This window comes from Buteo buteo, chromosome 3 (assembly GCF_964188355.1).
Source record: "Buteo buteo chromosome 3, bButBut1.hap1.1, whole genome shotgun sequence".
In the NCBI taxonomy this organism is placed as follows: domain Eukaryota; kingdom Metazoa; phylum Chordata; class Aves; order Accipitriformes; family Accipitridae; genus Buteo; species Buteo buteo.
In genome coordinates this window covers 17,149,180-17,174,000 of record NC_134173.1, presented here as the reverse complement: position 1 = coordinate 17,174,000, position 24,821 = coordinate 17,149,180, and the positions used below count along the sequence as shown (strand labels likewise).

The following is a 24,821-nucleotide window of genomic DNA, read 5'->3' as shown; positions in this document are numbered from 1 at the left end:
GACTGCTTTTCATGTGGGATGATACAGACTGAGGGCCCAGGTGCTTTGTCTTGCTTCCAAAATGTCTGCCAAGCAGGCAATGAGGAAGACAGAAAGATTAAGATGTCCACCTTGGTGACAGATCCTTCTGGTACCTTTATAGATATAAGAGTCCATATCTGCACACTACACTAAATAATTTTATCTTCTGTTTATTAGATACAGTGGCCCACCTTCCAGTTCTGACCATTTAATGTGTGCTTTGTACTATGCTTAAACTGCAAATATCAATTTGGAACACAGTTCTGGACTGTAGCAGGATGAGCTAACAGGTTGTGGATCAGATTCAATTCTCCGGAAAATTACTTTGTAAGGTAATTAGCAAGATACAGGGGAAAAATGCTGCAGCTTAACCATCAAGGTCGGAAGAGTTAAGTTTATTAGAGTGAACAAAGCGATCAGCAGTATTGCAAATTTTGCTGGAGTCAAACACTCTTGCACCTGTAAATAACCTTTACTGATAACAGAACTCTGACAGAACTGATACAAGTGCCATTGTAGAGAGTAACTGGGTGAAACCAGATCTTTTTTTCCCATAATTGCTTGGATCTGTTGGAAATGTAAATACAACTGATGATGAACAGTACATTCCATGCTTTCCTAATCTATTCTCAAAATCAAAGTACACTCTTGGTTTTATTGGTGGCAACAGAAGCAATGCAATAAAATAAGATAGATTTTCTTAAACCCTAAAACATCAAGATACCGTTAATAATGTTTGGTAGAGGATAACATTATTTTATGAATGATGTTTTGCAAGGCAAAATAAGATTTGTTCTGTTCTTCATACTCCTGAAGTTGCGTGTCTCATTAATCAATAGACCCTTCCTGATGTTTTGCTGTAAGGTTGGGCTCAGGGAAAACATTCAATACTGTTAAGTTTTTTACCGCAACTGAAGATTTAAATGACTTCAGGGTGGAGTGTGGGACTATCAGAAGAAGCAGCAGGTTGCCACGTGGAAAAGGCAGCTCAGGGCCATGAGTCTTGACATTGGCTTGGAAACCCTGGGTGTCTTCACTAAATACAATATGACTGTCTAGTATGTGTCTGTTTACAGAGTAGCAGAAAATTTGCTCTTAAAAGTGACTGTATAAAATTATACTTTGTAACTCAGTAGATGAATTCTATGTGTGAGTCACACCTGCCTGTTCTGGTGATAATTTTTTTTCTATTTATTATTGCTATTAGTCCTGCTGAGCTAACACAGCTGAGAGACAGCAAATTGCACTCTATTATTTCTTGTGTGTCATCCACAGATGTGTTTGTTAGTTCCACTGACTTACACCTGCACAACCCAGTTGCAAGCTATGGGACGATACATTTGTACAATGAGAACAGAATCTGAAGATAGCAGGGTTTTTACTTATGTAAGCAGAGGCCTAATTCGTGTCCTGGAAAGAAAGAGCTTGTCTTTAAAAGACTCAGCCAAGGTTGCAATACATACAGCTTATATACGAGTTGTCCGCTGAGTCTATTTGAAATGCAAGTCACAGAAAGGCATCGCTGGTTTTATACTTCCACTTTTCAGCATGCAGCACATTAATAGAAAGCCTATTTACTGTCTTAATGCCTTTTTTATGATCAAATTGGTTTACTTGGTTAATTCAGTTTGTTCTTTGCCAGTTAACATTGAATGCACTAGATTTGCTATTGAACAGCTACTATCCTTCCACTTGTACTGAAATTTTTGTTTATATATGGACATAACAACATGGCTCTATTACTGAACTGGCATGCTTTCTCTTTGGTAAAAATTGGGGAATTTAATAGTGCATTCTGGTTCCTTTATTCTCTTATATAGCCATTGTTTCTGCCTTCCAGTCTTCCACCTGTTTTAAAAGTAGCTGCAGAGCAGGCTGAAGGGTATTACTTATCTTGTGCTGTCATAAGCACTGACCACCAGTATCTGATCACTTCTGTGAACAACGTGCTTTAACGTTTCTTGTGTATTCTTCACTGAAAACAAATTAACCCCCCCCCAAACAATCTTTTTGCCTTCTCATAGATTTTATTTAGAAAATATGAATAGAGATTAATGGAGAAAACAAGAGGAAGCAGCAATAAAAAGGATGTATGTAGGAGAAAAATAAACCAATACTCACCAACCACAAACTCCAAGAAGAGCAGAGGATCTGTGGGACCATTAGGAGGACAAAGGATTCACCAGTTAGGTATGCGAGGAATAGAGTACAGTTGAAGAAACACAATGACCTTTGAAGATGTATATAAACTAGAGACAGGTGAGGAATATAAATTCCAGCTGTGAACTACAAGTGAGGTTATTAAGTAATATTTTCTCTTCACTTCAGAAAGTTTGATTTTAATGATATTTGAAATTTATACCTCCTTGATCTTCATTAGTTTGACTCATCTGCTTGTGACTTTTCTTTGCAGAAACTTTTATTTATTTGTGTTATTTTCGCAAGCTGGATTTCACCTATTTATAAGTAATGTAAATTTTACTAAACTGCCATTGTATTTAAATGACAATTTGCACATTTTTGAAGGGAAAAAGTACAGAAAAAATAACTTAAATAAGAGGTTTCTGTTTCATGTGCAGGAACAGTTACTATTTGGAAAATATTTACTGAATTTAAAATAACATTTTCCTTTTAAAAGGTATAACATTTTTGGCAGTATCTATTAATGTGCAAGGCTCAGAACTTTATGAATGGGGATATAATTAATTATTTGCTTTCCCTTAAAAATATAGGAGCAGATCCTCAATGAATGGAAACTGCTCTCTCCTTCCAGTGCGCAGAGCTGTGCTGATTTACACCAAGCCATATAGAACTTCCCTAAGGGGGGATATTTAGCACAGTTTGTTAAATTAAGTGATCATTTTAATGGACCACACAGAAGGTGTGAAACAAAAGTGAAAATGCCTTGAGTATAAAGTTCTGAACATTACAATTGGTGACAGAAGGCCTATCAATGAGACAGTAATCCTATAAAAATACAGAAAGATCAGATTGCTTGTCGAATTAGAATTGCTTTAATATGGATGCATGCAAGGGGATAGCAAAGGAGCTGGAAACTTTCCATCTGCTTTGTATACAAAGTGATTAGATTGTGATCACTTAGTCCAAGAGGATAGAAATGATGCACAATTCTGCCAGGATGAGACATGCAAATTGGATCAATTAAGCTTTGAGAGCGCTCAGACAATCTGGTAGAGAAGTTTACATGCTGTGTCAAGTGAAACTTAGCAAAGATCAGTCTTGAATGCTGGGGGCAAGTATTATAGTGATTTAAACTCTAATCTCCAAGAGTAATTCATTGTTTTCGGATTCGGTTATAAAACCGATCAGATACTATAATAAAACAATCAGATACTATAATAAAAGATCCCTTTAGGAGGTGTTTGATGGTATACACAAGGAGTATGACAGACAAATTAGTAACAGTCATCTGAGTTGAAACATTTGAGGTAGATGAGAGTAAATTCAGATGACTGATCTTTTTTGCAGTTAATGGAATACACAATACTAATAACTCCTGTACCTTCATGTTGACCACAATGCTTCGGAAGCAGGTAGTGTTCTCATAAGGAACTCATTGTGTGCTCTATTTTTTATTGAACCAGAGCTCACTCAGAAGGGGAACAATGTGAAAATGATCGTTAGATGAGAGTGCTCTAATTTCACCAGGGATCATCTAAGAATTTGAATTATGTACCCTATGCAATGTCTTTTATAGTGGCAAAAGAACAAGTTGTTTCAGATAATCAGAGGGGTCTTTATGTAAATTGGAAGTTCTCAATATATGTGAAGTACTGGAACCTTCAGAAATGAGTTTCTGAAGGAAGACTTTGAACATTTTCCGTAGAATCCAGATGGCTTTCAGAATTAGAAACAGGTCTGCACAATTTGAATTTTAATGTAGATTCAGCAAGTATACATGACCAACGTAAAATAACACCTGCCATTTCAGTATTTTCTCATCATTTGTTTATCAATGGCACATACATTTATTGTCTTGCCAGCATTTAATGGCAGTGAGTAAGAAACACAGCAAGAATGTGTTCTAGTGAAAACATGAAGAACAGATGAAAAAATCCTGGGTTGGCATCAGCATTGCACATGGCAAAACTATGGATTTTTTTTTTAAAAACGATGAGTGAATTTCAATTTTAATCCATAAATATCTTCTCCCATCATTTGAAATGTCAAAATATGATTTAAGGAAACAAGGTGTAACAACTGCATAGGAATTTGATGAGATTGTCTCTATTAAACACTCATCGTGCTCACCAAAACAAGAAAAGGCATCAGGAGAGCACTGTCCTTTACATACAGCTGTTAAAATCCTTCTAAGCTGCAAGGCTTTACAATTAACCTAGTATTGTTCATGTTAAGACAGTTTGTTATGGTTTTGAAATACTAATGCATTATCCTCCCCCTCAAATGTTTTCCGAAAAACAGCACAAAACATGGGCATTAAAAGCATTTCTTTCCCAGCCCTTAATCCTATGGAGTAAAAATGCCTATCAAAATATGAATTACTATCTTGAGATCAGTCTGGTTGTATCTGAAAGCCCTGGCAGACCTGCAAATTTGAATGGTTAAAAAAAAAAAAGTTAAGAAGAAATCAAACCTTTCAAAGTATTTATTCACAAAGGATTGCTTTAAATGATCTTAACAGTTTAAGGCACATTTTCAAATGCCCATACTTACTGTGCATCCCTTACTTCAGCTTGTTCTGAATACTGAACAGCTACAGTGTGAATTTATGTAATGCAATCACTTAAGCTTTCAATTCTGCTTCTTACAATTAGTCGATGTGATGCACATTGCTGTTCATTAAAGCACCCTTCCTTTGCACAGGGATTAAGGCTCTGTTTCAGAAAGGCGCTTAGGCATATGCTTAGTACCAACATTCATGAGCCTTAAGCAAGTCCTGACATGCTGTACATGCATAAGGATGATTTCCTAACTTAGAGAATTCTAAACCAGAGATTTAATTTGATGTAGCACAGGGTTAAATTTCCCTACTCTTTGGAGTGAATTTTGAACAATGGGCTGTTAATTAACTAGCCAGTATATATGGATGGATGGATATGTATTTTAGAAACACTTTTGGGCAAAAATCAATGTAATAAACCATCTTCAGTGAAATACATAAGAGTAGGGGAAAAAAGAAAAAAAAATAAGTTGTCTTATATCCTTCTGAAAAAAAGAAAAAAAATTATCTGTCATGCAGTGTTCTACCTTACTGAACTACATTGTTAGTAATCAGTCATAGTAGTTAATAGAAAGCACTACAGAAATGTTAGGGTGTTTAATCAAGGCAGACTGAAAAAGAGATTCCAAATGAAATGTAAACACACTGACAGCAGTAACTTGTGTTTTAAGATAATAAGTTAACCAAGGGATACTTCTGCTCTTTTTAAGTGAACTCAGTTTAAGACACAAGACAAGTGTCTACAGGAGGGTATCTAATACTGCACTTTATTTGGTCATGCATTGGTTTTTCATGTTACATTGTCATACTAGCAATGAAACTGTAATGATTTGCTATAGATTTTCATTGCTGCCCTTTTCATATGAAATAATTTACTCATTAAAATCTTATAGTAAAATTTTACTTTCAAAATTCTCTGTTCTTGCTTTATTTCCTTGACCCACTTCAGCTATGAGTAGTTATGACTCTCTCCCCAACATACCTTCCCAGGGACTAATTATGTGTGATATGGGCATTGTGTCAAATTCTTAATTTTGCACTTTAAATCTAGGAGTAGTCCTACTGATCTTAGTGGGAATAGTTATGGGATTAGGTTTGTGGAAATGCTTTGAGAAATATCTGGGTGGTGTGAAACATTTTATATCACATAACCAATATGATCATATGAAGAATTATCAATTTCAAGTTGACTATAAATCATTCGGGAAAGTCAGCACTAAGTACTGCATTTATCCAAACATATCAAACTTTATAAAGAAAGACAGTAGGAATTTATTTTTTAAGAAGCAAACTATGATAACAAACACTGATGCCCTGACATGTATATTATCATTTATGTAAGTTAAAAATGGACATGTAGACCAACATGTTAACTCTGCTTTGTTTGAACAGTTTCATAAATTTCATTTAACAAGTCCTTAACTGTTTTCAGGGAATTATAGGTTAGTGTGGTGGTGGACCCAGTTAATTACAGTTTTTCTGTATTGTAAATCTTTCATCATTAAAATGATCAGATCGTGCTGTCTTCTGTAGTCCAGTATTTTATAAGCTTCTACAGACACTATTAGTCACAGTAATTACTTCAACTGCTTTACAGTTACATATATTACCATTGTCTTCTAGTCTGTCAGGGTTTCAGCACTTCCCACTAACATGCAAGGTAAGATTATAAGTGGATTTTTAGCAGCATTAAACTTTCAAGAGCAAATGAAATTTGAGGAATTGATACAACATAAAAACAAAACAGAAACAACAGAAAAAGCTCTACACCCTCCGGGTATCTATTCCTTGGTACTAATGTTCTTTGGAAGCAGGTTTCTATGAAAAAAATCATTATCAACCAAGCAACGCTGCAAGCTATTTTGGATAGTTGAAGCAGAAACAGGATAATCACTCTAAACTATAGATCAGTAGTTTGACAAAGAAGAGACAATATGGGAGGTATAATTTCCACTCTAAAATAAAGACAGTCAGTATAAGTACATTTCTTATCTCAGAAAACACTTTAATACCAAATGAATTTTTGTTTGTAAGTTTGGTATTATTGATATGGTAGTCAAACAAGAAGTGTGTAAGATTATTTTTCCTGCTCAGTGCTATTACAGATAATTCTTTAGATTACAGGGTTAGATATGAAAAAATAGATGCTTTAATATGCTCTCATTTTCCATGGTTGAAATCCTAGGCCTGAATTATCACAGCTAAGTAGAAAAAGCAGTATGGGAGAAACAATTTCTATTTGTATATATTTGTATATTTGTATACTTTTTGTCTAATTTGTATTTTCAAGAACAGGGAAAAAGTAAAAACATTCATTTTACATTATTGCAGGCATATAAACTCTGCTATTGCCTTTCTTGTTTCATCTCCCCTCTTTCCCTCTTTCCTGTGCCATAAGGCAAAGTGCATTCATGCATTCTCTGCTCATAAAAAAAAAAATCCTTAAAAATCATAAATAATTAATAAAATGATGAATGTATTTTTTACCATGTACAGTGGCATAACCACTGAAACTATTCATATCACTGTAAACATATATCTATTTAAGCATATATACATATATGTATTTCAAGAAAAGTGTATGCTCAAGAAACAGTTCTTTACCATATGTATATTAATATTGTGCAAGCAGAGATTGTTTCGTGTCTAGTGGGAAAGTAATTTGCGAAGAAGAATGAATGCAGTTTCTTGAAGGCTCTGTTTCTCTAAGCTGCTACACGTGCATAAACTTTCCAAGCCCATGGACATCTGCTAGCCCTGAGATATTCTTCTATGAAGTATACTAGGGTCTTTGGTATTTATTTGCCATGCTACATATTTTAAGCCTGATCACTTTCATAGAAGCTATATGTGGGGAATGCAGGGACAGAGCATCTTCACACAGTTTTATTACACTGCTGAAATAGAGAGTAGTGACTTTAAGAGAATTTTGTCTTACAGCTTCAGTGATTCTTGGCAACAAAATAAATCAAACCACTGGACCAGCAAATACGTTGGTTTAGTACATAATGGCGAGTAGTATGGTGCATTATGAACAGATATGGATCATGTGAAAATACTGTTGGTATGTATGGCAGAGAACTTAGTCCCTTTCCTGGAGAATAAGTGAATGTAGAGACCCCAATACAGCTGGTAAGAATAAACATTCAGGAATTTGTAAATACAATTTCACTCCAGTGGTAGTTTCACATGATTTAATTGCTTTAGGCACTCGTATAAATGAGGTTTGAGTCATTGGTTTCTTTAATCAAAAATTAAATCTATTTGTGTAGAAACAGAAGTGGTTTTTATATGGCAAATAGGATAGCAAATCCACTACTCTATGGCTTGGTTTGTCAGTGATGCAGTATTGTTACTGAAATACTCAGAAGGAGCCCTCCAAGGAATAAATACTGATGGACTGAGAGTGGTTTGGGAAACAACAAAAAAATCCAAAGCTGAATATTGAACAGGTCTGTAAGGATTCCAATGTGCATATTGTTTACAAACGCTGTGCTCTGTTTCCCCATTCCAAATTCTAACAAGATAATTTCTGAAAAGCTTGAAGTGAGTGTGTGTGAGGGGAAAGCAGGTCTCTTTTTTCCATTCTTATTCCGAACGTGTTATGTTGCCTGCAGGCTCTTGGTGGTGCTACAATACAGTATTGCTGTCCCCCCCCCTCCCCGCCCCCCAATAAATATTATGCAATTAGTACGTGATGATGCACAGTATACAGATGGCTTTTACCTCCCAAAGCTGCCAAACTGTCTTTTTAAGAGTGTGAATGACAAATAGTCATTTTGGAGAGTGACATGTCATGATGATGGCCCATTAAAACTCCTCAAGAATACTCAGCCGGCTACATATGCCCACTCAGCTCCATCTACAGCGGCAGCTGCTTCTGAGTTCCTCCTGTAGCTGCACTAATCTTAATGGGCTGGCTGCACAATTCCCTGTCGCCACAGGGCATTTCGTGTTCTTAAAACTGGGGAGGGAAGAAGGTGCAGATCTGCGAGTACAGCATCTGCAGAGATGGGAAAAGAAGGGGACGGAATAAGGAAACAGATACATGTGTGCGCGTGCGCACGTGCATGTGTATGTATACATAGACACGCTTAAATGTACGCATACATTGTACACATAAACACAATTACTATATCACTGTCTATATAAAGAGCTAAATTATATAACTATAGACACAACTGGGTGTTATTAAGAGAAAAAAGTCATAAAAATTTGACATGGTTGTTCTTATCACATCCAGTTTTCGGTGTTTTCTATTAATTATTCAACTCAGTAGCCTTTAGATGACAGTATCTCTTATTCCTAGAGGAACCTTTCATCTGAACTTTGTCTTCCACTTAGAAGCCTTGAGGGCTTACTTAGATACTAACTGGAATGTTATGAAGTGTAAGATTTAGAATTTTGGTACTGCTACTTCGCATTTTGTTTGAACAATAACCATCAAGGCACTAAAGAAGTTTCACTGTTCTGTTTCCTGTTTCACGCCCCTTCTTGAAAAGGTTGGCAAACTTAAATATTTACTTCACTTCATGTGGCTGAGGTGATAAGGTTATCATCCTCCTGGAGCACTGATCAGTCGCTTAAGAGTATAAGAGTTATATATTTTTCACTAAACCCTTCCACCAACATATCTGAAACTTTTACTGAGGTTATAACATGGGCGAAGAAGGGGATAGTAACACCTAACTGCTTATTCCAAGTTTGATCACGGGAGAGAATAAGTCTGAGTAAATTAATAAAAATTCTTACTATTTTAATTTTTTAGGCACAGAAACATACATTCTGTAGCAGCAAAAAAGTTCAGAAACTGCATTAATAGGGGAAATCAGGATTTTATTTTTTTTTTTTAAGAACGATGCCTAGTTCATTCAGAACAAGCTGACACTTATGTTACTCTCCCTGCCCATCAGTCCTGTTTCTTATCTTTGCTCCTCTGGTTCCAGCACTTTAAAATCAATGACAATTTAATTTGCACCTTTTTTTTTTTTTTCCCCTTCCCCTCCAAAGTAAGCCTTTTTTTGTGAACTTGGAGTAGTAGTAATACACATCCTCAGTAAAATGACACCTGACTAGATTCAGGTTATCAACCTTTTTAATTCCTGTTGCATTAAATAGAGCATGAAAAGAAGAGGCTGGTAGAGTTGTACAGCTTTACTCTCAAACACTGTTCTGGCCTAACACTGATCAGTCACTGAAGATCAGCTCCACTTACTACTTCAGCTTTTTCTTTCATTTCTTTTAATTTTTATTTTTTCCTTGCTGTTTTGTCCCATTTCAACTTGTCATTCTACCTTTTGCCTGTCTCCTTTTGTCTTCCTCTTGCCCCATCTCCTCTGCCTCAGCACATTCATTTGAGGTCTTTCATCAGCCTGTTTCCCATTCCGGTTCTCTCCTCGTCCTTCAGACCTGTTCATGTTCTAATCCACTTTGGGTTTTTTGGTTTGTAGATTTTTTTACCTTGGTTTTTTTTAAACTCACTTTCCTTTCTTCCCTCTTTATCCTTCTTATTTATTATGTCTCTTATCCTATGCTTTCTTAATCCTCCACCTGCATGAATACCTTGATTGTAGATGGAGCTTTGTTCTCACTGGCTTTATATACACTGTTGAATATGAATATCTTGGAAGTCAAAATACACCAAATGACATAAAATTTCCCCGCAAGAGGGCTATTAAGGACAATGTGGGATGGCACAGCTGGTACTCCCAAAAGGATGCTCCTGGTTTTACCTTGAATATGAAATGTGCTCATGTGATAAGTGACCTCTCATTTGCTCATTGACTTTGTGGTGATCCTGGGCAGATCTGTTGGCTTGTGGTCATTCATAGGACTCTAGTATTATCCATAACAAGACAAAGGAGGATTCAGAGACAGTCTGAGTTCAGGCAGCCTATAAGGACAATGGTGGATATGAAGAGATCTCAGGAATGTTGTGGACCTCAGTTGTCTCAGCAGCTCTTAGGTCTTTGGTCAGCTCTGAGCACCCTAGACACAATTTTGAGGGTTTTAGATCAACACAGAAGTCTTGTCTAGGCTGACTGGCTTTTGAGCAAGCCTGTCACCAGCTGCTTGTGTTAGATAAATATAACGTGGTTATACTGTGGTCTACAGCATGGGACCTTCTATTCCCACATGACTATCTCTGTACTTGCCTGAAAATGAGAAAGTCTAGAGGCAACACAACAGTGCATGAAATTGCTAGTAAGTCAAAGTGGTGAATTGTGCCACTGTGGCACAGTTGTCTGTGCCAGTTCCCTACGATAGTGACAACATTGCTGAAACAAGGAAACTCTAGCAGCATTACAAACATATTCCCTCTTTTCAAACTCTAATTAAAAATGTTAGGGTTTGGGGTATGGCCATTTATATTGACTTGGATCTCTTGTACTCAGTGTTATCTCTTATACTGAAAGCACAGAACATAAACCAGCATATTTCTTTCCAAGCCCAGGCTTGTACTATAGTTTTACAAAAATTAATAAAATCAAAAGTAAACAAAAGCCCTCCAGGAGCTCCTTTATCACTTTCTCAATGTTTCTTGGAAAAAAAACTTTTATAAGAAAATCATTACCTGCTGAATAATACTTTCACTAGTGCCTGGGTGTGAAGTCAATTATATGAATCACAAGCCTTTGCTGACATCAATAAAATGTTGAGGAATCTGTCCCACATGACTTCTGTAATGACACTGAAAAGGAAATTAAAAAAGACATCTTAAGCTGTTGATATTGAAATATGGTTACAGTTTACAAGAGTGAGAGTTTCATAGCTCCCTCTGAAAACCACAATTGTATTTGTAACTAATGTGTTTGTGAGTCCCTTAAACGTTGCAGAAATGTGGTATGTGTGCATATTGGATTTTACTTAAATGTTAACTCTTGTCTATGCTGAATTTTAAATGTTAGTTATTATTTGCATTGAAATTGTTCCAAATCAGCAACTTTGAACCCTTAGTTATCCTGATAGTTATCAAATATAGTGTTATATTTTAAAAAAGAAGGAAAAAAAAATACAAATATCTAGTACTTTATGAGTCATCACAACTCAAAACACTTACTAGCAGTGATAATCTGAGAGGAAAAGGGACTTTCTAGGTGCAACCACAGTAAATACTGAATCCAAGAACAGAAGTTTTAAGAACCTAGCTGTTGTGATGAGCAAGATTTAGTAGAAATAGCCAAATTAAGTCTTTGTTTCAAATCACCTATTTTCTTTCACATTTTGGCAATTACATGTTTAATCTGTATGCACCCGACAAGTTCCCTTTTTAAGTCTTCCCAGAAAGCAGTGGCTCATGTATATGAAGGCAAGAGTGTCTTCCTCCCACAATCAATTCTCAGTTGTTTTGTGATTGTAAGTTGTGGTTATAAAATGGAAAAGAAGATTGCTCCTGGCTTGGTGTTCTTTCTTCCTTTTGTCCGTTTTTGCTTCCTAGTCCCTCCTTGCTTTTAGTGAGAAGGCAGCAATAAAGCTGCAGTTGCATCAATCCCATATTACCAAGAGCTACAGATGCCTGCACAGTCATGAGGAGGCAGTTTTCATTCCTTTCCTCCCTTTCTAGGCACTTTCACAGCAAGAAAGGGAAGGGTTCAGGCAGGGTAACTCCTCCTTGAGAAAACTTTTCAGTTGTTCTGCAAATAAGTGCACATTTCTTATGGTCTCAGGGAGCTATGGAGCTAGGTTGTACTGAAGCATCTTGTGGTTGCTCTGTCTGTCTCATTCTCACCATTACCTGATCCTGCTGGTACTGAAAACCTGGCAGCTCCTCATGTTCTCCCTGTGCTTTTCTTCTTCACCCAGAAGCTGTAAACTCAGCAATGAAACACTGGCCATGCTGCCGCAGGGAGGAACGACTGCAAAGGTAGATCTTTAGGGAAGAAAAAATGGAGAAGAGAGGCATGTGAACATTGCACCTGCTTTGAGGGATCCTGAACTGAAAATCAGAGAAATGGCAAACCTCTCATTCAGACCTCAAACAGATTGGTGGTGGCCAGATAAATTGTTTTTAATGCAGTGCAGTATCTCTGCTTACTGATAAAAATAAATGGCCTTCTCTATTAAAAATACTGCATTAACATATTTTAATGGCAAGTAACGCAGAATGACGTCAGCATTGGTTGTACAGATCTGTACCTACAAACAAAATCCAGAAACTACTGAGTATTAGGGAACTTGAAGGAAATGTATTATTTAGGTTTCCCTAGAATAATCATCATCCTAAGGGTCCACATAAACATAAATGCATTAGACAAGACCCTATACTAAGCTATATTGCTGCAGCGCCAAAAAATGTGAGGACAAAATTGCTTTCATTAAAGGAGTTAGGGTAATAGTGCCTTTGCTACTGAGTGAACCTGACTGCTTCCTTCTCTCACACATATCCAAACAAGCATTTTCTAAAACTGAGAAGAGTTTTAGGAGTTGGGCCTAAAAAGATGTAAGTGCCCTCTTTTTAGGTTGAGTTCAGAGACAGTAGAGGGCACTTGGTATATTACCTTCCTAAAAAAAATAAAAAAAAATAATAAAAAAAAAAAAAGAGCACTTATACACCCTGGTCCTCTATGCCTCCACAAGGCTTGTGTGGCTTTTCTTATTAGATTTGTTCACTCTGTGCTAAGTTTCCTAGAACATTAAAAAGTTACCCTCCTGTTAAAAATGCAGAAGCTTGCTGCTTCCGTTTTCTGTTCTCATGTACTCTTTCTTGTACATGGTGTAATGCAGGGAACACCCAACACCAAACCTCTTAAAATCTTAATGTTAGATGTATGTGGAATGTAACAAAGAAGCAAGAGGATCAGCATATAAGAATTGGATCATGAATCTCATACTGGAAATAAGGTTACTTGAAAGTCAAGGCAAACTGGAGAGTGACCATCACGGATATTGTGTGGACACAGCAATGGGTGAAATGAATTGGAATTATACAACTATCTTTACTTATAGCATTCCCCTTTCAGAAAGCAGAGGGAGGAATTTTATTTACAATTTTTATTGCAAACTACTTCTGAAAGAAAATTTGTCTGGGATGTTCCAGGATGGGATCAGATGAGATTTACCCAGTGAATCCTGGAATCTTCCATGTCTCTTGAAACAAGAATTGGAAACTGCCTTTGTCTTGACCCTCTGTTTCTAAAGTCATAGTCCCCATTTGCAGCTACAGCCTCAGCTGCTGTTCTGCCTCCTACATGAATGTCTCTGTAGAAAGCAGGAGGGGTGATAGACATAGTAGATGGCACCATCATAGATGCTTTCTGGAGCCTTCCTGTAAAGTACAAATGTCCTGAGGACTAACATTACTCTATATAGTTGTTGCCAAATTAATCACAAGAACAAATTCCAGGTCTTATTCTTAAATGTATTTCTTCTTAAAAAAAAGGGAGCTGGGGGGGTGGGATGACACCAAACCACGCTTCTGCGCCCCCCCCCCCCCAAAAAAAAAAAAAACAAACAAAAAAAGGAATGTGCAAAGTGTTTTCTAAAGCCAACAATATAAGGAAAATATTACTTCTCATTTCCTAGGGTGTTAAACTAAATAACTGGAAGTACAGGTAGTTTGAAGTCACATTTGGTAGTAGCAGAGGTGTAAATATGGTACAGGACTGCTGCATTCAAAAATGTTATTCTTAGTTGCAAATCACTGATGTCTCTCCATTAATGACTTTGAAGATCACTGTTTGGAAGGATTTTATTGGATGGAACTGGAATAAAGGTCATCTGAAAACTGCACCAAACATACATCTGGATTCTGTCAGCCTACTTTATTTTTGCATTGTTCTCTTGTATTGGACTTTTAAGTTATCTCAGATTGACACTAAAATACACATAAAGTTGAAAAAAATTCTTTAAGACTGCTTTGCACAGAATTGATTGTACTATAGTGCCAAAGATAAACTAAATCTTGAGTGGTATCACCTTACTGGGGTTAAGTAGGTAGAGAATGCTGCTTTACTAACTTGAGCATGGCCAGCATTGTTTTTTTAAAGGCTTAGTAGAACAAAGTTTTTGTAACAGATACAAAGAAGTTTGCTCTCCCAGAGCTTCAACCTTGGAGTAACAAAGGTCACTGCTAATCACTTTACTAATCTGTGTAGTAGCAGTTTTCTACCAACACATCATTCCAAAAAGTGGCTTCTGTTCAGTACTTCGCTTCAGGGCACCAGCCACTGTAGCGTAATCCATGAGGAGATTTATGGACCTCAGAGTGGGACTCTAAAAACCAATGCGTTAATCACAGAGCCACTGAGTGAGCAAATGGGAAACGCTGAAGCTACGGAATTTCTTCTTTCTCTGGGTTGTGGAAGCCTTACTCGGTGCATCTTTGAGGATTTACACTTCTGGCCTCTCCCGTGAAGGTCTCTCTTCTTTCAAAACACTGCTAGAAAGTTGTTCGGGGTGGGGCTGGCTCTAAATACAAGATGAATGGGAGGCTGTGCAGCCCTGCAGCATGAGACCCAGGTGTGAGTGCTACACTCTGGTGTGCTGATGGACTCGGCTTCCCCCCCATGAGAGAGTTCTATGTTGCCTTCAGCAAGTTGAGACATGGAATCCCTTCCCTCCTCTGCCTGAAGAGATCTACTGGCACATTTTTAACCTTCAGTAAACTGCTCTGCCGGATAAACTGCTGGGTATGCTGGTGTCATCCGCTTTTCTCTCATCCAGCACATCCTTACATATGCCACAAAAGGTGGAATAACTTTTACAGGGAGAATGGGAGAGTCTCAGCCACCACAGAAAGACCAGTGCTCTGCTAGAATATGGGATATGGAGAAAACTGAATCACTTCAAGAAGACAAAGGCATTGAATCTTTGTATCCCATAACTTCAGTTATTTCTTGGGTGATGTGACACTCAGCATTTCAGTCTAGACTGTAGGATTCTGGCTATGGAGGGAGCCCACACAATGCCTCTGTAGTACATAGGAGACTTATGCATCCTGAAGTAGGTCTTAGAAAAAGAAAAGAGGACAAAAAAAAGTAAAAGCAAATCAAACACAAGCCAGACAGATTCTTACTTGCACAGGCCACTGCTCCTTTGTAGGGAAGATGGGTACCTCTTCCAGTCAAGTTTGGAAAAGCAGCAAGAGCCCCAGCTGCCAGATTTGGGAAATGAACAGAGGTATGGTTTAATGAACAAATCCCCAGCCATTAGGGCTGAGGAATATGCAGTGCTGTGGATCTTGAAAGAGCCTGGATGTGAGAGACATTTTACCTTGATCTGCTCACAGTGTCAGCACTGAGTATTCCTGAGTGTGCCGAGAAGTAGGACTTTGAATGTTCGGGGAACTCCACCAAAGAAATCTCAGGCTTGTTTAGGTATCTCAGGAGTTAGGTAGCAGCAGAATGAGGATAAGCCATATTTTGAAAAAATGTAGCTGTTCTGGTTTAGACACCCTAGTTCTGTGTTTTGATCCAGTCCAAAGCTCAGACTCCATTTCTACCTTAAAAGAGAGAGGGAGTGCACTGTAATTGCATAAGTATGAGATATCCAGACAGTGTAAGTGAAATAATGTGTAAGAAATAGGCAGCTTTTTATCCAGCTGCAAAATTCAAAACTGATCTTGAATACTTCCCTGCTGAAATAGGAAAAGGTTTTGCAGCTGTGCTAAGTTATGCCTGAGATAGCAATTTTCTGTATGTATTCTGGAAGTGATTACTATCTCAGTGATACTCCCAGCTGAGAGAAAAAAAATGTTAGTGGAGGAAATTATGATGATGATGACAGTGGAGTTACCTCCAAACTCAACATGACATGGAGTTAGGACAGGTACAAAGTAGATAAGAGACCTAAGAGTAGATAAGAATCTGAACATCTTTAACATTGTCCTCAGCTATTTACAAGTAATAATCAACTTTTTAACAAGCGTGGAAATACTTTGAATTTTACTGATGTTCTTTTCAGTTATACCATGTTAAAAATGTGTGTGTGTTACTTTAACATGATATCCAGATCAATAAGATTGGTGATACAAGTATGAGAATTGTTTGAGTCTGTGTTCTGTAAGAGGAAGGTGAGACACAGTAGACGTAAAAAAAAAGCTACAAAACCTGTGGAACCTTGTTCTGTAACTTTAAATAGCTTGCGTGATGAGGAAGAAAGTTTCTTTGTGTAAATCTCTCTTGCAATTCCAGTGGAAGATACATTTTGACCTACTGAGGTACATTTGTTCTGTGCCTGCTAGGAGTAGTCCCAGGGAAACTACACCTGACCTTTGATGCTGCTTCAGGAGGTGCCAGGACACTTCTTGGTCTTTCTCAGACTCTGAATTTTTCTGAAGTTAGATAATGGAAAACAAGATATGGAAGTGAAGTTACTGGCCCATCAGATAGTAGTGAGCAATCTATCAACCAATCCCTTTTAATTAATTTGATGTTTTACTGCTCTACACAGTAAACACTGAGGAAATCAGTATGTCGCTTCCCATATGTACACAGGAGTAACCACACGCTGACATTAAGTTTATAGTGACATTTGTTTGAGGTCTCACCCTTCAGTAGGATAATAAGCTGAAACCAACAATGTTGTTAAATTCAGGTAGGAATAAAGTCACAATTATAATCATATGTGTGCATGGGCATATGTGTGTGGCTATGTAAAACTCTGGTATGAGAAGACTGTAAGACAATATCAAATGCATTTGAAAATGAGATTATTTGCAGGAAAGAATGAAATTATCTTGCTCAAAAGAGCAAGCTGACAGATTCTAATAGTCCCTCACATGCCGTGCACGATAAACATTCAGCTTATCTTTCCAAGGACAATAAAATTTCATGTACTACTGCTCGACATAAGAATTATTTTTACATATCTCCATGCCACTGACTGTCTTGTAAGTTAATCTCATCTCTCATCAATTTTTCACCAGCTTCACTCTGATGTTGATAAAGGAGATGGTTCCATCAAATACATCTTGTCAGGCGAAGGGGCAAGTTCCATTTTCATTATTGATGAGAACACGGGGGATATTCATGCTACAAAGAGGCTGGATCGAGAAGAGCAGGCCTACTACACGCTCCGAGCACAAGCACTAGATAGGCTGACTAATAAACCTGTGGAACCCGAATCTGAGTTCGTCATTAAGATTCAGGACATCAATGACAATGAGCCAAAATTTCTGGATGGTCCTTACACTGCTGGAGTTCCTGAGATGTCTCCTGTGGGTAAGTGCAAAATACACTGTTGGTGTTGTGGGAAATTTGTTCCTATTGCCTTTTTAAAAATTTCATTATTTTTTACTGTATCGCACTAAGCTACTTAATTATCCATGAGGCACCTGCAACAGTTAGATATTTCAAGACGTAACTGGAAATAACATGCTAGATTAAGTATTTACCCTCTCAAAAATGTTGTGAAACTCAAATAGCTATGTAGGGATTCAGATAAGCATTTTATGGTGTATTTCTCATTCCAGTGCCCAGAGGCTTTGTTTTATAATTCTCATTAACAATAATAAGTTTCACACCTATGCTATGGTACTCGGAGGTGATAATATATCATTTTGTTCAGATAAAGTCCGTTCTTAACAAACTCTTCAAATTCCTGCTAGCACACAGCTTCATTTTTTTGGTAAGTGTTGCATAAGTCGGTAACAGTTTACTGTATGTCTTTTCTAATACTGAAATCCAGCTCTCCGGGAAATAGATGCAAGCAGCAGGGACTGGGTTACAACTTGAGATAGTTTCAAAATTCACATGGAATCAGAGAAGAATGGCTTTTAGAGGCTTCAGACCCTCTGTTGGAAAAGAAGAAATGCTCTTTTTCCTGAGCTTGAATTAGGGAAGAATTTCAACATCAAATCCACTATCTCTTAATTTTAAAGAGACCAAATGCTCATCTATTGTCAGGTGCCACTGTTCCTTTGAAAGCTGACTTGATTCAGACCAGATAGGACTTTGGCCCAGAGACATTTTGATAAATTTTACTTTAACCTGAAATTATAAATGCAAGCATGAAGCTAAAGAAAGCAGAAGAACTTAATCTACTTCAGTGGAAATATGTGTATGGGAATTCTCACTTCAGGTTAGGAGAGACATACAGTGATTGAAATGAGGATTTCCTTTGCTTGACTGATTTTAACCCATAACAAAATTTGATACTCTTACAGTAAGACTGCCCATATAGAATATGCTATGGTTTCCTCTATACCATCTCCCATCTTTTTGGACGTTAAACAATGCCTTCTAAATTAGAGCTAGAGAGAGAACAATAATCTTCCCTGCCCAAGTGCCCTGCAGCAATCATTAGTCAACATTGCTGTTATATTTGAAACTCAGGTTAGGAGCCAGTAGGAGATGAGTAAAACATTGCTAATGACTTTTCTATTTATTTATTTTACTAAGCAGTGAGCATAGACACTATTTCTTATTTGATACGTGGCATTTTTTCGTTGTCACTCAAACACTATGTGGATGGCTGAAGAGGCAACAGTAGACTTGGAAAGAAAGATGGACACCACAGCTTTTGAAGAGTAGCAGGGAGGAGATGAAGTTGTGATACAGTACTGAGAACTTTTACAGCTGCACTTTGGAAAAACAGAGATAATCAGATAATCTAAGTCTGTAAAATATAAATATTCAGCACTTCAAAAACACCTTCTGTAAAAAACTTATCTTTTTTTAAATTGCTGTTTTATTTTAGAATTAGATTATTTAAGTGAGCTGTAGCACACAGCAATGATTAGATTTTTTGCACTTTTGCCTTGTGCCCTGAAAAGCAATATGTCCTCCTTTCCCTTTTATATGAGTTACCTCTGTCTTGTCCTGTACTAAATGTTGACATATGTACAACTACTACAAGTATATGGGGTTTACCTACACACACAAATCCATGCCTCTACCCCTCACCCATGCTTCATTTGTTCAAAAAATATATTGGAAATCAATCTATGTGGGGTGCCCAGTATGCAGTGGAGAACATAAGGACTATTTTTCAAAACGAGCTGGTTTTGCACATTTTAATGAATCTTTACCAGCGATTTCATCTTCATGAGCTTCCTGAAACTGTACATTTTAAACATCTTCATGGGATTTATCACACAACTATGAAATACTGCATTGTTACTGAATTAAGGATTAGCATGAAATGCCTGTGTGGCACTTGTCTTACATAGTCACATCAATTCATAGTTTATTCATATAACACAATTTTTAATTAATCACCTAGAACACTTATGAAATATTAAGGAGAAACAAAGTATCTCTCTCCTATTTTGTTTAAAATTATATCCATGACAAGGATTTTTAATTGGATATTAAACAAAATGAAAGAGATCATAGGATTATAAACCCAAATTAACTAGAAAGCTAGGAGAACTATAACCTTTAACCTAAAGGGTGATTATGCAAGTATAATGATTCCGTATTGTATTTGACAAATATTTTAGGACATTATCTAAGGCTAATTGAAGTCAATCTTTTCTGGTATTTGCAATGACTTGGGGTCAGGTTCAAATTATATTTGGGTCAGGCCCAATTATATTGATTATCCTAGATAGGGTAAATATCTTGACGGCTTGTAAATCTATTCATAGCAAAACCCTCACAGCTATGGCTTATCTAAAAAATCATAGGGATTTTTTTTTTTTAAGTATGTCTCTTAAAAAATTGAGTAGTGTTATATTTCAAACAAAAAGATTGCAAATTATAGTTAAAAGAGTACTAAAAGAGTGTTCCCGTGATGTTGAAAAAACAAGCTGATGTGAGATGCTGATCTGTTTGGCTTATAGCTGAGGGAACTGGAGATAAAAATTGCAATACCCAACATAGTTCTGGTTTCGTTTAATCTTCTCTACTCTCCAAAGATATCAACAGCTTTGCTTGTTACCCAGCACAACAAACGTCTTTCCTGCCTCATTTATTATTTCCGATTGAGATGGATAGAAACATTTGATTTTTATAGTAAACTAAAAAAAAAAAAAAAAAAAAAAGTAAAGCTTTATATCATGCTTTCATCTTTGGTACAAGTGGGGAGTGGGTTTTGAGAGCCTCAGTGAAGAGACAGTATCTCTCTCCAGTCAGAAGCCCCCTCTGCTTCACTTTATCTGACCTTGTTGCTGGGTTGGGACCAGTCTTGGGTTTTGTCCCCAAGTGAAGGCAACCTAATGAGGCTGTGGGAGGAGAGAGAGGAGGTGGAGAGGGTAGAACCTTCTTCCAGGTGCTGTTTCTCCCCCTTCACACTCCTGAGGGAAAAGACCATGCAGGCATTGATGCATCAGCTCTGGGTGATACCTGAAATACCAGATGTTATGGAGCAGAACCAGGCTGGGCTGTTGCACTTAACAATTAAGCAGGTCTTATGGATAACTTGATAGTAAAGGTGTTTAATATTTCTAGTGGCAGCTGATATCATGTAGAAAAGTGATGCCATCATGGAATTGTTTTGTGTATTGCGCATATTACACATCATTAATTGATATCAGTCAATGCCTTTAATAACTGACTGCCTTTAAAGGTCTATTTTTAATTTGTTAATGTGGCTACAATTCATTTGATAAAGGTTTGTGCAGTTTCAAAAATAATCATTTGTTAAGTTCATCTAGTTTTAGAAACCAGTTTTCCCTTAAATGATTTCACCAGTGTTAAAAACAGAAGTCACACAAGCATTTCCCATACAAACTCATTTAAAAGCTTTGGTAAAATACCACACAAGTTACTAGCAAGCTTTTAAAAAAGCTCTGTGCAGAGGTTTCTAAAACATTGAACTGAGAGATTTAAAAAGGTTCCTTTTGAAGGATCTCCAACTCAAAATAAACTTCCACAACCATCTTACCTTTATCTGACCCGATCACAGGAAAGGTTGATCTCTGCAACATGTCAGAAACATTGCTGAATCTTGACTTGGGTAAGTTAAGGTACATATAATGTTCTAAATTCAAGATCCTCTCTGCAAAAACTTCTTGCTTCCTTTTGCCCTAATATCAGAATTTGAATAGCTCACATTCTCAGATTACTGTGATTCTGTAACATCTATCATTATCTACTAAAGTTTAGGTTAAAAATGATGGCTTAAACATTTTGGAAAAAAACAAATCTGTGCCAGCCACACAAAATTCAATGTGTTATTAGCTTGTATCAGTAAAGAAATATGTGGAACACCCTTTGATTAACAGCACAGATTTCCCCTCAGTATGTGCTGCAATTGCTGAAAAAGTCTATGAAATTGCTGCATGTAGAATTCTTCTTAATGAACTGATATTCAAGCTTTGTTACAAAGACAATTGTACCTAAAAATAATTGTACAGAAAAATAATTGTAGAGGAATCCATATCTGAGAGGGAAATACATTTTTTCAGTAAATAACCCCTATTTATTTTTTCGACCCATATCAGATACACAAACTGTAAGAAATATTTAAAGTTGTAGTTGTGAAACTACAGGTTATAACAAGTCACGAATGAAAGTTTGGGTTAGGGCTAGTGTCCTGTTTACTGCTGCAGTTCAGGGCTCTGAACAATGCTGCCATAAACAGGATTTACCGGGACGCTCATTTTGTTGGATGGAGTGAAGGTGTGATGCCATTTGTTAGCTGTCCCATGTAACCTGTAAGTCCTAATCTTGGACGCATGTACGACAGCTGACCACCTGTGTTATGAGGTAGGGCAAAGTGTTCAAGAATAAAAAGAAGACTTAATTTCAGTGCAGGAACATGAAGTCTCCTTTTGTAAGGTGATGTAGTTGGAACTACGATGCAACTACTCATTTTTCCTCAACCTATAGATTTATTGACTATCCATGAGCATCCATAGAGCTTTATTGGTTACATTTTTTTTTTTTTTTAAGGAAAATAAGCATATGAATTTGACATCAATCCATTGCGAGAAAAAGTAGGACAGCCCTGTGTTGCAATGATCATCCTCTGAAGGAATTCCTGTTCTTCAAGAAAAATCTGCTTCCTCTGGGAAAATGTCTGGAAATCTTCCTGTACTGATCTTTCTCTGCATTATGTTTCCTTGGAACTGATTTTCTATACATAGGACTTTTCACATAGTTAGCATACCTTATGGTAGCTTGCATATTCTTTTTAAAAAATATATTGTGCAGAAATCTCCCTCTCAGCATGGGACTTCTGGAAGCTCAAAGTTTTTGTGTGCAACTGGTAAAGAAATAATGACAATAGTAGTTGTTTTAAAAGATCTTTCCCCCATGAGGTTTGAGAGAAGTGGATTAGCACGAAGGGACTAGAAAAGTATCATTGTTCTTTAGTTGCTGATTACACTTAAGTGGGATAAATGCAGAAAGATTTGGTGTTAGAATTTCTTCCTAAAAAAAACACCTTTTCTAAGGGATCTATGTGTTTTAGGAGAGAGCCAATTAGATTCAGATACTGACTTTATTCATCTCATAGAATGTAGAGGGTTTGTTTGTTACATCAATAGATTTTTACAGCAAACAAGCACTTCTAAGCTTGCAAGATTTCCAAAATGTCTGTGTTGAGGTTGCAGAGCCTGTAATTACTTTGATCTTGTATTGGTTTGGAGTCCTTGAAAGCGGCAAGAGCAAGGAGCAAAGACGTAACTGTGTGTGAGGTTTAGAAGCACTTTTGCCAATATTTGCAGACATTGTAAGCTTCATTGGCAGGGCTTAGGGACTTTGTAAATGTGGTAAGCCTGGCTTTCACAAAGAACACAGGATGTCAAATAGTCATTATGATACCCTTGTACTCAAAAGCTGGAGAGACTCTGGCAAGTTTAAAATAGGTCCCTGTATGAAATTACATTATAGAGTAATCTGTAAAATCAGTTTGACATGCTGAATCAAAGCTCTTAGTTACTGGTGAACAGAAAATTGATGTATTTTAAGTCCCATAACTGATAAATGACTTGATGGATTAACTACCAATTTCCTTTAAACATTCCATCTACTTAATAGTTGCATGTGAAATTTCAGGTTGAGAATAACCTTTTCCCTTTCCAAAAATATTAGACAGTCCACAAGAGAGAAAAATTGCATTTAAAATAGAATTGCAACCATAATACTTTGTCATGGATACGTTAGGAAGAGAGATCAGGAATGTGAGTTAGCTAAGCCATAACTTAAGTGAATAAAGTTATCTTATGAATGATCATTTCTAGTCAGAAATCATTCAAGCAGGTCCCATCCTTTGTAATCTGTACCATTTTATGGAGGGCTGCACTTAATCCTCTCTCTCTCCAAGCCTACCACCTGGTCCCAGAACCCGTTTATGATCCTCTACTCAACTGAGAATTGAAAAGCTGAGGAAAATGGATGGGGGACGTACTATATCAGACATAAAGAATTTCAGAACTTTCTCCCACCCATTTCCTGAAAAAATCCAAATAAAACTGACAAGAATACAACTTATGTTAAGTTCACCCTGGATACTTGCTATTGCAATTTGTTCTAAAAGAGTGATTTCTAGACTTGCTGCTCTTATTTTTGCATGTCAAAAATGTGTTCATTCAGAAAATGAACACTCTCTTTAACAAACGCTTTTCTCTAATCTTGTGTCTAAATCCAGTTTATGAAGGAATCTGATCCTCTGTTGAAGACTTTTACTGGGCATCTGCCAAATTGCTGCAATATTAATTTGCAACCTAACCTCCAAATGGGTCCCTGGGCTGTTGAATGGAAGGTCTCAATGTTCCAGACAATCTGCCAGTGAGAAAAAATAATCCTTTCTGGCTATCAGAGGGTGGTGACCATGGCCAAGGCCCTGGCTCCCAAGTGTCGTTCTATTCTGCTCTCAGCATACATCACGGAAGCTGTTGTACAGAACAAAACAAATGGGAGCTGACGTGGAGAACATAATGAATAGGAGCTGGATGCAGAATGAGGTCCTCACAAAATATACCCTTCTTTCTAGCCAGTTAGACATTTCACTTTCTTTTTCCTGTCAACATACAGACATTTCTTGCTCAAGAAATGTTTATGCAGCACATTATTACCACAACTGATACTAAAGTATTGCAGATTATTGAAGGAAATTAGTACTTTTAAAAGGAATTTAGAGACAGCTCTCACCAGTTTTTCTCTGAGCTGAAACAGAAACTCTTCAGCCATCTCTTTACGAAAGGGTAAATAATTTTATAGGCTAAAATTAATTTTATACATATATATGGGTACAATTATCAAAATATATA

The 24,821-nt window shown here is 37.0% G+C and overlaps 1 protein-coding gene across 1 annotated transcript in view; it reads left to right on the top strand.

The window, feature by feature from the left end:
* LOC142028918 (cadherin-7) overlaps nucleotides 1-24,821 on the top strand; it is a 79,633-nt gene that overhangs the window by 20,792 nt on the left and 34,020 nt on the right. The window contains exon 3 of the mRNA XM_075022918.1: nucleotides 17,589-17,883. Within this exon, the coding sequence (XP_074879019.1) occupies nucleotides 17,589-17,883 (295 nt within the window). The remainder of the gene's footprint in view (nucleotides 1-17,588; nucleotides 17,884-24,821) is intronic.